General features: G+C 61.0%; 2 protein-coding genes across 4 annotated transcripts in view; one reads left to right on the top strand and one right to left on the bottom strand.

Moving 5' to 3' along the window:
• Window positions 1-177: 177 nt before the first annotated feature.
• REXO4 (REX4 homolog, 3'-5' exonuclease) lies at window positions 178-9,780 on the bottom strand. Of its 3 annotated transcripts, none has more exons than XM_042911982.1 (8): window positions 9,445-9,780; window positions 7,233-7,591; window positions 5,904-6,041; window positions 5,532-5,725; window positions 4,071-4,159; window positions 2,147-2,221; window positions 1,656-1,730; window positions 178-985 (listed from the first exon to the last, which is right to left on the bottom strand). In XM_042911982.1, the coding sequence occupies exons 1-8, from the start codon at window positions 9,661-9,663 to the stop codon at window positions 821-823; spliced, it is 1,314 nt and encodes a 437-aa protein (XP_042767916.1). In that variant the 5' UTR covers window positions 9,664-9,780; the 3' UTR covers window positions 178-820. The 3 variants fall into 3 exon arrangements, 2 of the variants coding, with proteins under 2 accessions (XP_042767916.1, XP_042767915.1); XR_006195682.1 differs by having other exon boundaries at window positions 901-985; window positions 1,105-1,730; window positions 9,445-9,763; XM_042911981.1 differs by lacking the exon at window positions 178-985 and having other exon boundaries at window positions 1,649-1,960; window positions 9,445-9,763.
• A 400-nt stretch (window positions 9,781-10,180) lies between these two features.
• The window catches only part of ADAMTS13 (ADAM metallopeptidase with thrombospondin type 1 motif 13), a 32,249-nt gene continuing 29,397 nt past the window's right edge, over window positions 10,181-13,032 (top strand). Inside the window, 4 exon segments of the mRNA XM_042911992.1 lie at window positions 10,181-10,387; window positions 12,056-12,174; window positions 12,409-12,580; window positions 12,904-12,970. Coding sequence (XP_042767926.1) covers window positions 12,137-12,174; window positions 12,409-12,580; window positions 12,904-12,970 — 277 coding nt within the window. The 5' untranslated portion in view covers window positions 10,181-10,387; window positions 12,056-12,136.

The raw sequence follows: 13,032 nt of genomic DNA, 5'->3' as shown, positions 1-13,032 counted from the left end.
AGCGGCCCTTTCAGACCACTCTAAACGCGGAAAGTAACCTCCCCACACTCCACCTCTAGTAAAAGCCCGCCTGTGTTAAATCTCCTCAGTGGGTCCGGGGCTTCCTTGTGCCACGTCAGGCGGTTTGGTAAAGCCGGGCCGTATGCCGGGCTCCCGACTCTTCTCAAAGACCCTCACACCCGGGACAGACCCGCACGGTGCTTCAGCCCCACAGCTGGGGATCAGCACATCTGTCCCAGACGGGGAGGGACACCCGCCTCTGGGGGGAACCATGGTCACCCAGCGCAGACGAGCTGAGCCTCCCTCGCCGTGCTGCGGGCCCTGACCCCAAGTTGAAACCTGGCGGGTGGACCTGTGGGGTGGGGCTGGGGGTGTGAGAAAGGATCGGCACCCTCAGAGAATCTCTCCAAGTCCAAAGGCGGCCGCGGCAAACTTGGGAGATGGGGCCGGAGCACAGCTCACTGCACACGCTGGGTGTGGCCCGTGAGTCCGGTGGGGTTCTTTACGTGACCTGTGACCCGAGGCACAGAAAGAAAGGGGACTGGCCTCCTCCCAGGAAGATGCTACAAACCCAGTGGATGCTGGGTGCCCCTGGCTCCTGGGACCCGGCGAATCCCCGGCAGAGATGCCACCCCGCTGTGGGGACAGCACACTGCAGAACGCCCCCCGACTTGCCGTCAGTCCTCAGGACAGAGCCCCGCCGTGCTGCCTGCCCCCAGCAGGGGCGCCAGGTCTGGGATGGCACAGAGGGAGGAAGCAGTTCTCGGCCGCCCCCACGCCCTGCCGCCAGGACGGTGAACATGTTTCAACAGAGCTGCCGCTACGGGGAGACCCGAGCTGTCTTGTGCGTGGTCACAACCGCCTGCGGACGGGAGGTGCTGTGGCTGTCTGGAACGGGGGCCGTGGGGCGCCTGTCCTGGGCCGAACTCTCCCACTCCTTCTTCACCAGGACATACAATCTCATCGCCACCTGGGCATCCTGAATCTAGGGGGCACAGAACGCCACTGTGACCGTCCCAGCAGGCGACGGGCAGGGCACACACGACCCGAGCCCTCGAGCCACACGCGGGGCACGCCAAGGAGAAAGCCAAGCAGGGCAGCCACCTGGGGGTGTGATCCCAGCGGGGCTCTGGCAGCTCATGCGCCAGCCTGCGGGGGAAGAAAGGACCAGCGGAAGGCAGGAACAGGCCTGCTGCCTCTCGCGAGGTGTATCGGGCAGCAACCCACGGGATGCAACAAGCAGACACGCGGATGCGAGCGGGGGTCCGGCGGGAGGCTGACCGAGGCCTCGATGCAGGGGCTGGGTTCCCTGGGCCAGCAGCCTGGTGCCAGCACCCCCCCGCCCTGTCACTGGAGCCTGTCCCCAGGCCCAGGGGAACAACCGGCCCGGGCCGCACGGTCTGTAAAGGCCTCAATCTAGACGGGGGGCTTTTTCTCCTAAGGGCCGTGATGTGGCAGGTTTTTGTGTGTAAGTGTTGATGAGCTACATACAAACATCCAGACTTTAACGGCCACGCTACGAGCCCGCTGTACCATTTCATCTTTTGTGGACCGGCGGCCTTCTAAAAATAAGTCATCTGGGCCCGACAGAGTGCCTTGGCCACAAGGTGAGGGATGGCCCCCAGTCCCGAGGACTGTCACCCCAGGACACTTACCGAACAGTGCTCTGCCTGCTGCACCCGGACCCCCAGGATTCTCTCCGCGAGCAGCTTCAGAGATGGCCTTCCGCTCTGCCGGGGGACAGCACGCAGCCATGCTGGGGTGGAGGCCTCAGCAGGGGGGTCACCTACTGAGCCCCGGCCCAGGGACCTCCAATGCGCCTTCACTGGAAGCGCCCGGGGCACCTAGGGCACGTGACACCCTGGTCTGCCCGCAGGGGAGGGCCTGGAAAGGGGTCTGCGTGTCCGACTCCCTCTGCAGCAGATCCGAGGGCAGCTTCTTCCCACAGCTGGGGGCCTCCCTGTGGAGACCGGGGTAGCCGGCCCTTGGTCACACCGACTTTTAAAGGGCAACGTGCGGTAAAACTCTGTTTTGTTTTTTGTTTTTAAACATTTCTCAGTTTCAAAACTTAGAAGGCCGCCCGAAACCAACCATCACGTGAACCAGCCAACAACTACGAAGCACACAGCCATGCTTATTTAAATACCTTCACTTGACTCTTGAAAGGTTTGTATTTCTGCGTGTCCCGAATCTTCTTTTTTGGGTGATCAAGAAACAGCACCTGGAAGACAACACAGCGACGGTCACAGCCGCTGTCGGCGTGCAGCGGTGGGACCCCCTTTTTTCAAACAGCCTCTCACGAGGAATCCTAACGGGTGACACACACGGGAAAGCAGGTATGGACGTGAACTTGGACCTGGGATGGAAAACTCTCACACGGACTAAAGACGCCGCCCAACAGCAAGAACCACGTTAGTAGAAACACAATCTCGAGGGGCGCCTGGGTGGCTCAGTCGGTTGAGCGCCGACTTCGGCTCAGGTCACGATCTCGTGGTCCGTGAGTTTGAGCCCCGCATCGGGCTCTGTGCTGACAGCTCAGAGCCCGGAGCCTGTTTCAATTCTGTGTCTCCCTCTCTCTCTGACCCTCCCCCATTCGTGCTCTGTCTCTCTCTGTCTCAAAAATAAATAAACGTTGGGGCGCCTGGGTGGCGCAGTCGGTTAAGCGTCCGACTTCAGCCAGGTCACGATCTCGCGGTCCGTGAGTTCGAGCCCCGCGTCAGGCTCTGGGCTGATGGCTTGGAGCCTGTTTCCGGTTCTGTGTCTCCCTCTCTCTCTGCCCCTCCCCCGTTCATGCTCTGTTTCTCTCTGTCCCAAAAATAAATAAAAAAAAAAAAAAAAAAAAAAAAAAAAAAAATAAATAAACGTTAAAAAAAAATTTTTTTTAAAAAAAAGAAACACAATCTCGAAACCACGGAAACCAGAGACCGACAGCCATCAATTATCCAGCAACCACTGCGCTCCTGTGTCCTGAGTGGGTGTCGCACATCGGGGAAGTTACGGAGAACGTGCTCTAACAGCTCATCTCGCGACCTCAGGACGGTCTCAGGAGACCGCCGGACACGAGCCTGCCCAAGTCGCCAGGGACGGAGCAGGTGTGAGGAGACAGCATGGCCCAACAGGGAGGGGGCCACTGAGACTTCGGCGGGCAGAGTGCCCGCTATATTCATTTCAGCACTTCCGGGTTACTTTAAAAGGCCACGAAGACCAACGCTCGGCGACGCCTGAAACACCCGAGGACTCCAGGGCTCCGCGGACACCCGCCTGCCCCGCGGCTCTCCTCAGAACAGGCGGGCCAGTCCCGCCCACAGCAGAGACCCTCGGGGGCAGAGGCCGAGCACATGGCCCCTAGGGCGCCAGGAGTGGACCCACGAGCTTACGTGCCACCTGCTGCACTGGCCGGCTGGGAGGGAGCGGCCGCCGGGGGACGCGTCCCCACGGACGGTGGCTCTGACCTCAGAGGAGCACCAGGCCCCGTCCAGCTGGGCGGAGCTGCGGCAGTGGCTGCCTGGCTCTGTCCACGTGGAGCGCGCTAGAGCAGTGGGCAGGCACCTGGCCCCAGGTCTGGGTTTGCGGCCGGCTCTGCCACGTGGGCACTGTGGGCACGTCACTCAACTCACAGAGCCTCAGGTCCACCTCCTGTAAAAGGAGCACCACTGGACGCCTTTTAAAGAACCACGAACGGGCGCCCGGGTGGCTCAGTCGGTCGAGGGTCCGGCTTCGGCTCAGGTCACGATCTCACGGTCCGTGAGTTCGAGCCCCGCGTCGGGCTCTGTGCCGACAGCTCGGAGCCCGGAGCCTGTTTCGGATTCTGTGTCTCCCTCTCTCTCTGCCCCTCCCCTGTTCGCGCTCTGTCTCTCACGGTCTCAAAAATAAATAAACGTTAAAAACAAAAATTGAAGAACCGAGAAACACCCAGCGCTCCCCCAGGACACAGGGAGAACTGGACGACTGGCGTCTGACGCTGTTGGGGGGCCTGCCCGACACCCAGGCGCCACAAACCAAACACTGAAATGCGTCCAGAACACGGTGTGGGCGACGGCAGGGGTGCAGCCCGCACGAGGCAGCGGTACCTTTAGGTCGTTATGAAGCGCGTGTCCCACTAGAATCCGGCCCTTCAGCATGTCCGCCACCTCCTTCTGAACAACTTCGAAGTTTTCTCCTGACGAGAACGAACAGGTGGCTTTTAGCGCCGCGTGCCACGCTGCCGAGCCCATCACACCTGCCACGGCCACGACAGAGGCAGGGAGCAGAGTGGCCGTTCGGAAGCGACCCGACAGTCGTTTTTACTGCTGACTCAAGTGAGAATCGGTCTTAGATTCCGTGCTTTCCGACCGGAGGTAAAAACAAGACTGGTCCCCCGCCACAGACGGCGAGCAGCGCTCCCCCAGACCTCCGGCTCCGGAGGCAGCCCCGCCTGCTCTCCTGGCAGACGCCCTTGGTCCTCTCCCTCCCCCGCCAAGGGAAGGCTCGGAGCCACCGTGCCCGCCCCCGGACAGGAGAGCTCGGGTCCAGGCAGCCCACGCTGAGCAGGACCTGACCGAGCCTGGAGCCGGAGGGACCGGTCAGGCCGGGGCACCGCCTGCTTGGTTATGTGTGCACAGGGGATCTGAGAGGCACAGAGAAAGGAGGCCGCGGGGGCCAGGGAAAGCAGTGGCCTCGGGACCTCTCAGGTCCCTGACCTCAGAGTCGCCCTGGGTGACTCCTCCCCCACGGCCAGTCCAGCAGGCCCCACGGACTCCGCCTTCAGGGTGCACCCGGAGTTGGGCCACGTCCTGTCACCTCTCACGGCGCCCCCCGACCATGACCAGGTCACCGGCGGCACATGCCCCCTCTTCCCGTTTCCACCCTCATGGCCCGAGTCTCTTCTCAATCCCACGGCCGGAGGGAACCTGTGGAAACCTGAGCCGGGCCTGTCACTGCTCAGACCTCCCCGTGGCTTCCCGAGGTCCTCGCGAAGATCCACGAGACCCTCCCATCTGTCCCCACCTTCCCTCCTCACCCCCACGCCGGCACACTCTCTGGGTCCCTACTGCCAAATGACACACGGGTGAAGACACAGATGTGCCTGAGAGCCATCTGAAAACAGTCACCCTGGGAGACGTAGGACTATTGGGGCTCCTGCTGTGGCCAATGCTCCAGAACAGAAAGGGGACAAAAGGAAGAGACAGGGGGTGCCCGGCTGGCTCAGAGAAGCGTGCGACTCTTGATCTCGGGGTCGTGAGTTCAAGCCCCACCTTGGGTGGAGAGATTACTCAAAAAAATAAAGTAGTAACTTAAAGAGGGGGCTCTTGGATGGCTCCATTGGTTAAGCGCTTAGTCTGACTCCTGGTTTCGGCTCAGGTCACGATTTCATGGTTCGTGGGTTCAAGCCCTGTGTGTGCTAAAAGCACAGAGCCTGTTTGAGATTCTCTCCCCCTCTCTGCCCCTCCCCTGCTCGCACCCCCTCTAAATGAATAAACTTAATAACAATAAATGGGGAGAAAGGGACCCAGGCACTGCCTCTCCCGTGCTCGCCAGCAGGGAGGACCCACCCTGCTTGAGGTTCTCCGGCCGTATCCCGCTGACCGCCGTCCTGTAGTCCGTCACCGGCTGGCTGGGCTTGATGCACTTGTCGTAAACACACTTCCCATACTGGTTCACGATGGACACGCGGGCGGCGATGCTCTCTTCCCCCTTGGGGCCCACGCCCACCATCTCACAGTCCATGGCTAAGGCTCTAGTCAGGCTGAAGGGAGCCAAAGGTCCCACTTACTCAACGCTGCGCCCCCCGCCATCCAGAGACCGGCCTGGCTCTCAGGGCTCCTCGTAGGATGGGGCGGCGCCTGCCCGACTCGGCTAGGGGCGCGGGGGGAGCCCCTGCCCGAGACCCTCGCCCTCCCCGGCTGGGCACCGGCCCCACGTACCCGCCGAAGGCCTGCTCCTTCGCCAGCGTGATGCTGCTCTCGCTCTGCCCCAGCCGCTTCCTTGCTATCCGGGCCGCCTCCGGGCCCAGGGCCGCCTCGATGTCCGCCGGGTCGACGTCATCAAACCAGATGTCTTCCCTGGAAGGCAGAGGGACCGGGCGTCAGCGGAGGGGCTCCCGCGGTCGGGCCCACACCGCCGCCCCTGCTACTGGTTCAGCGCGGTCCTTCTGCCGCTTTTCTTAACTGGGAGACGCGCTCGCTACCCCAAAACCCGGGAACCACAGAGAAACACCAAGAACACAGAGCACAGACGCGCGGGCTGCGGGCGACGGCTGCTAACGCGCTCTTCTGAACTGAGAGAGCAGGAAGCTCGCCACCGAACGCTTGAGACACAAATACACACAACGACTATAAAAGGGAAACGCAGACGCCCCCGAGCCCCCCCCCTCCCCAAACTCTGGCGACCCCTGGCACCTGCACACCAAGCCCACACAGAGGCCCACGCGAGGACGTACACGTCTGCCTGGTGAACTGCCTCCCGGGCGCAGCTAAACGTCACCTCCTTAGAAACCGCTTCCTGACCCCGCTGGGTGGACACACTCCTCTGGCCATTCGCGCCCACGAGCTCTGTCCTCACCGGATTTACCCTGCCCACACTCACAGAATTACCCGCCTAGCTTCCGTCTGGCCGCCTCTCCTGCCGGACCGCCGGCCTCAGGGGGAGGGCCCTGGGTTTCCAGAGAGCGGACCGGCACAGCGACACGTGGCCGGCGCTCACACCGCTCTCTCCTGGGAGCTTCGGCAACCATGTCCTCGGTGCCCAGGTAACTCGCCAGCAGCCTGACTTACGAACTCCTGCGCTGCCTCCAGCCGAGCCATTTGGAGGCAGCCACTGACCCCGGGCCCCTGCCCTCCCCGTGGGAGTGACCTCCACAGGGTGCTCGGGCCAGCCCCTCCCATCTCGCAAGCCCCGCCTCCCAGCACCACAGGTGGCCACGAGGAACCCCACCAAAGCACTTGACTGGCAAGACTTGGGCCTTTCTGGCTCTGACCTCCGTTCACCCCACAAATCTTTACCGGAGGCCTAAGGGCCTCGCTCTGCGCTGAGCCCTGCAGATACAGCGGTTACCAAACAGGCCCTGCCCTCATCACGCCTCTGTCCTGGGGGAAACTAGTAAACGGAGAGACAGCACTGGGAGGAGGTGATGGAGAGACTGCGGAGAGGCCACCCCCCCGCCCCCCAGGCCTCCCCCAGGAGACAGATGCTCAGGGATGAGCTGACCGAGGCCGCCCGCAGCACAGGGAGGCGGACACACCCCCTGTACTCACTCGGTGGGCAGGGCCGGAGTCAAGGCCACAGTCACCTCCTTAGCTTTCCACTTCTTGCGCTTGGTGTCTCCTCCTTTCGGAGAAGTATCATCATTTGTCCTTTTCTCGGCTCCCTTCCCATCGTGCCCCGCTCTGCTGACCTCTGTGCGGGGAGCCGGCGCCTTCCTGCCCACTGGAGGTACTGAAGGACCAGAGCCCCCCGTGGCCGCTGGGGCCGCTGTTTCTGGCCCCGTCTCACTTCTCTTTGCTTTATCTGGGACGACTTTTCTGTTCGGTTGGATAATTCCGGGCTGTATTTTGGAATCCGTCTGAGAGATAACAAGAGGCTTTTCCGGGGCCTGTGTTTTTTGTTTCAGGAGCTAAGAGGACCCAAAATAAAATACACGACACGTTTTAATTTGGAAAGCAAGCACGAGAGACTGAAAAACTTACGTGTGTATACACCCCGTCTACCCCTACGGGCATCGCTGAGATCCATTATCGGACAGTTTGGCAAAAGCCCTTCTCATTCACACCTGGTCACTTGTGGTGAGATGGTCTTCTTTGCTTATCTCGTTACAAGGCATGATCTGATATCTGCTGCCTCGTTCCTACAAAATTTTAAACGCCTGTCCAACACCTTAAGTGCCTCCCGAATGACTTCACTCCGCCTAAGGGATGGTGAGCAAGCTGTTCTCCCGTTTGCTTAGGGCTCGTGTTAGAGCTCCCTCCTGCGCACACTAGGCCAACAAAGTGGGGGCGGAGGGGGGATGGGAGCCAGATCCTTTACAAACCCCTCGAGGGTCTCAGGAAGAGAGAGGGGCGTGTGTTCAACCAAGAGTTTGGTTCAAGCCACGGGTTCAAGCCCGTGGCGGCTGAAGAGCTGCCGGCAGCCATACACTGTGCTCAGGCAAGCAGGGCTGTCGTGTCCCTTCCCTCGCACCCCAGCCCCCAGCACGGCGGTTCTCAACCGCGGTTAAGACCCTGGGAGGTAGCACCGAGCTGAGAGACAACGTGGGTTTCTACTTACTTGTTCCTGCGACGTTTAACCACGGAAGGGCTTACTTTTTGTAGAACGTACAGAAAACACAAGCTTCCCCCCTGATAAATCTCCTTTCCACTCACTTGATTTTGCTTTACCTTCTTGAAAGAGAGGGAAGGAGAACCACAGCTCAAGAAATTGTCCAGAACCCTGGGTTTGCCTGAAGGAGCCTCCTCAGTCCTGTCCGTCCAGACAGGCGGTTAGGATCTCCCATCCCTACGACACTGGCCGTATTAAGAGGCTCAAGCAGCTTTTCCCTATCGCCCGAGGCTCCGAAACAGAGCCCAAGACGTTGTGGAAGACTCTGAGGGTCGGTGGTAGCAAAGAACACAAACTCCCGCTTGGAAGGGTGAGTCTGCACCCCGATCTGCCGTGTCTTTACTAGCTCTGTGACACCGGGCCAAACTCCTCAAGCTCTGTGCCTCCGTTTCCTCACCTGGAAAACAGCGACGACAACACCAGCTTCGCTTCGAGGAAGGCGTAGAGAACTGATGACTGAATGGCATGGAACAGCATCGGGCGGAAAGAAACCGCCACGTGGGGGGCCTGGGTGGCTCAGTCGGTTAAGCAACCGACTCCTGGCTTCGGCTCAGGTCACGATCCCAGGGTTATGGGACTGACCCCTGCATCGAGCCTGCTTGGGATTCTCTCTCTTTGCCCCTCCCCCGCTTGCGCTCTCTTCCTCTTTCAAAATAAGTAAGTAAATAAACTTAAGAAGAAAGAAAAAGAAACCTCCACGAAGAACCCGGCCACCCGTGCGGAGAAAGGCAGTAGGGCACCACACGGGGTTCAGAGCAGTGGCTGTTGGTGTGGGACACCCGGTTCTGCCCACCCGGCTGCAGTCCTGGACAATTTCTCTAACCTTTCCGGGCCCCCTTCCTCGTCTGTAAAAGGAGACGACACAGGCGTCCACCGCACACCGTTGGTGTGGGGGTTAAACAACAAGACACGTGTAGATCTACCGGCCGAGTCCGCGCATTTTCAGAGATCAGTACCCCGGGGGGCAGCTGCCATCAAGGTCACTCACTCACAAACCCCGGTTCTATCACGTTCCCGCGGACTCGCTGTCCACCCTCACAGGCTAACCTTCCCGCGACAGGCTCTGTCTGCAAGGTTTCTGCCGCCATGTGCCCGCACAGCGGCCCCACGCGTCTTCCTCTGCCTCCGTCCGCGCGGCCCCTCAAACCTCACCCGCTGCAGCGCCCTCCAGTTGCGGGAAAAGTCCTCCGGCGCCTTCGGAGGTCGGACCACGGCGACTCCGGGGCCGCAGCCCGGTGTCTTGCTCGCTTCTCGCCCTCGGCTTTTCCAGAATCTCCTCTTCCTGCTCTTCTTCCGAGCTACCTTCTTGCCAAGCCCCGGCTCAGCCACGGGGTCGCCGGGGGCGCGCCTGGAGGTCAGCGCCTTGGCCATCCCGCCCCCGGCCGGGCTCTGCCCACCCAGCGCCCGAGAGACACCAGCCTCCGGGACCCCGGAAGCGACCCCGCGCGCGCCCCGGCACGTGCGTCCCGGCCTCCGGAAGTGCTCTTCTCTCCGGACCGGCTGGAAACCGGGCCTCCCTTCCTGGTTCCGCACGGCCGGGAGCAGGGCGGGGCTCTTCTCCCGCCTGGGAGAAGGGCCACCACCCCGGAGCGGCGTCCGGGGTCCATGACCTGGGGTAGGCTTGGGGTAGGCCCGGGGCCCTGCCGAGAGCCGGGACGGGGGACGAGATACGCGTGCGCCGGAAAAGAACTGGGGGGCCGCTGTCGGTGTAGCACCGCAGCTGGGCCGGCCGAGCGCGGGGGCGCAGGCGACCGCGAGGGGGCGCTGGGCGGACGGGCCCCGGTTGGGGAGCCGCCGGAGGAGGGGGGGGGGCGGGTAGCGGAGCGAAAGGCGCGCGGGCCCCGCCCCTCCCTCCCCGAGTGGGGAAACTGAGGCCGCGAGACGGAAAGAGGGCCCCAGAGCGCTGGTAGAGCGGCACGTGCGCCCTGGGGCTGCAGAAGCACTTGAGCCACGTCCGGCAGCAGTGAGAAAGCGTGATGACAACGCTGCGTATTAGTTTGCGCGACAGCGGTGGTAATAAATCACTAGCACGCCTTGCGTGGCCCCTCGGTACCTTGATGAGCCCATGACGCCTTCGCTTCCCTAAAGCTTCGCCGTGAGTATGTGTGTCGTGCGGGGGTGGGGGGGTTTTCAGAGAAACTGATCACAAACGAACCAGGTAATTCTGGATGCGGGTAACTGTCGCTAAGGTGATAAAGCGAGATGCTGGGGAAGAGGGTGACCAGGGGTGTGGTTACCAGACAAAATGCAGGGGGCCCGGGGGAATGGGAATTTCTGATAAAGGGTAGTTCTTGTATAAATGTGTCCGATGCAAGAGCTGCACTATTTGGGGCATACATCAACTGAACCAAACAAAAAGTATTCTCTGTTTCCCCAAAATTCAAATTTGACAGAGTGCCCCGATTTTTATTTTCTAAATGTGACAACCCTACCCGGAGGTCGCTTAGATCAGGTCCTAAGGGAAGGCCTCCTGAGCGGGTGACATTTGAGCTGAAACTGGAACGTAAAGCCAGGGCTCGGAGGGAAGAGCAGTATCTGGACAGTGAGAAGCAGGCTGGTGTGGCTGAGGCTCTGCGTGCAGGGAGAAGAGGCTTAGAGATGCAGGCGGAGGGATGGCCGGGGCCAGTCTGATCTGTGATTACAGAGCCTTGGAGGCCTCAGGAAGGGGTTTGGACGGTTTACCCTAAGGGCAAGGGGAAGCCATCGATTGTTACAGAGCTGGGGGGTGATGCAATCTGACTTGAGTTCTTAAAGTCAAGTCGCTGCCGCTCTAAGAGAAATGGGATGGGGAGGACGTGAGGGAGAGAGCAGGGAGGCCAGCGGGAACCCATGACAGATGCCCAGACCGGCAGGGATGCAGCTTGGATTGGGGCGTGTGTCCATCCGGGTCTCCGGAGAGCAGTCACAGAGCGAGTCAGGAGTGCGCAGTGTGAATTAGGATGGAATACCTGGGAAAGGGAAAGGCAGAAAAGCAGGATGGACAGAGAGAGCCTCAGACGGTCCTGCAGGTGTGGTCGGGGAATGGCAAGCGGATTGGCCCAGGATGGCGTCGGGGCAGCCTCCCTGATAAAGAGGAGGAGAAGCCAGGAGACCTTGAGATCCCCCTCTAGCTGTCAGGGGAGTTGGGGGGCGATGTCCTGGAGGTGGGAGGGAGTGTGAAACAGTGCTTTGGAGAGGGTGGCTGAGAACCTTCCATTAAGTGGAGTGGGCTGCCAAGCAGTCGGTGACATGTGGTGCCACTCACCTGGTTCTGTGACGGTCCTTGGCCGGCGGGGGCGGGGGGGGGGGTGAGGAGTGAGTTCAGTGGGGGGCCGGGCATCTGCCCTGGGCGCGGAGGGTGAAGTGCGACGGGGCCATTTATGTCAAGGGGCTTTAAGTAGAGCCGGAGTCCATTAAGGAGATGGGCCGTATTCACGTCCTCGCCATCCTCACCGGGGGAACCATGCACTTTTGAACTGGGCCGAAGTGCCAATGTTCCAAGGACCGAGCCTGAACCCTTGCAATCAGCTAGCGAGAGGTTGTTTACTGACAGCGTTAGTCGAGGTGTGTCTTACACGGGTTTAACTTGCGGCCACCAACGCCAGTGTGAAATTCTCTGTAAGCAATGCCCACGAGCGAGCCTGCTTTTGCCGTAAAGGCCCCTGACTTTGGCTCCCTGGTGGGGCACTGTTTGGATTGTGACCCAAATCTCCGTGGCCTGAAGTGCCATTCTTTGATCCCAGATAAATGGGCTTGTGTAATTATCACCTCCGGACAATTTTAGGTTGACAAGGGGAATTGAGGACAGGAGAGCGGGGCAGATCATGGGCTGTCCGTGGACGTGAGCGGGTTGTTGGAGGCTGGAATGCTGCTGTGTCCGGTGCAGCCTGTCACCAGCCAAGGGTGAGTAACCCAGCCCCAGTTCTAGAATCACGCCTGGGTCCACGTCTGTTAAGATCCCTAGTCCAATGCTCCCTCCTCCAGACTCTGCTGCTTGGCTCAGCCCCGCTCCGGGGTATAGGATCCAGACCAAGGACCAGCCTAGGGCAAGGGCCTGCAGGCTGCCCACCCCCGTGGCCCCTGCCCCTGGAGGAAGCTCCCAAGAGTAAACAACAGCCTCCTCTTCCCGCCCACCAGGGTCTGCCACATTCCACACCGGCCAGATTTCCAGTCACAAGGCTCTCTCCCTCCGAGCAGGCTGGTTTTCCTGAGGATGAGGGAGCCTCGCCCCTGGGGGAGATGCGTGGGGGCAACGCTCACTTCTGCCTTCTTTCTCCTGGGCTGCTGGGGACGCTCCGATTTCCAGCAGGTGGGTGAATCTGCAGGAGCTGGGAATGTTGAGCTCTGCTGGGTGCTGCAGGGGGGTGCCCCCCAGGAGAGATGGAGCTGTGCCCAAACAGCCTTTGCGCAGCGTGAGGGTGTCCTTTCAGCTTCCAGGTTTGCACTGGGAGAGGGGCGGATCTGGGCTTGGGGTTTCGGGGACAGAGCGTGCGCACCGAGGAAGGAAACGGCCTCTCGGTACTGATCTCCTCCCACCCCCACCCCTGCCTTGGTTTCCCCCTCCTCCTTGCCTTGCCCCTCTCCCACCCCCTCTCCCCGCCTTTCTCCTCCCTTGTGCTTTCTGTCCTGCAGCAATTTCTCCAAGCTTTGGAGCCAGAGGAAGTGACTTCTTATTTTGGCCCCGATGCTACCTTAGAAGGTATCTGTCCCGGCGTTTTCTCAGCAGAGGGAGCTCCCCGACCGAGCCGGGGCGGGGGGGGG

Source organism: Panthera leo, chromosome D4 (assembly GCF_018350215.1).
Source record: "Panthera leo isolate Ple1 chromosome D4, P.leo_Ple1_pat1.1, whole genome shotgun sequence".
Classification (NCBI taxonomy): domain Eukaryota; kingdom Metazoa; phylum Chordata; class Mammalia; order Carnivora; family Felidae; genus Panthera; species Panthera leo.
Note: the sequence above shows the minus strand (reverse complement) of the source record. Positions and strands in the feature narration are given on the sequence as shown.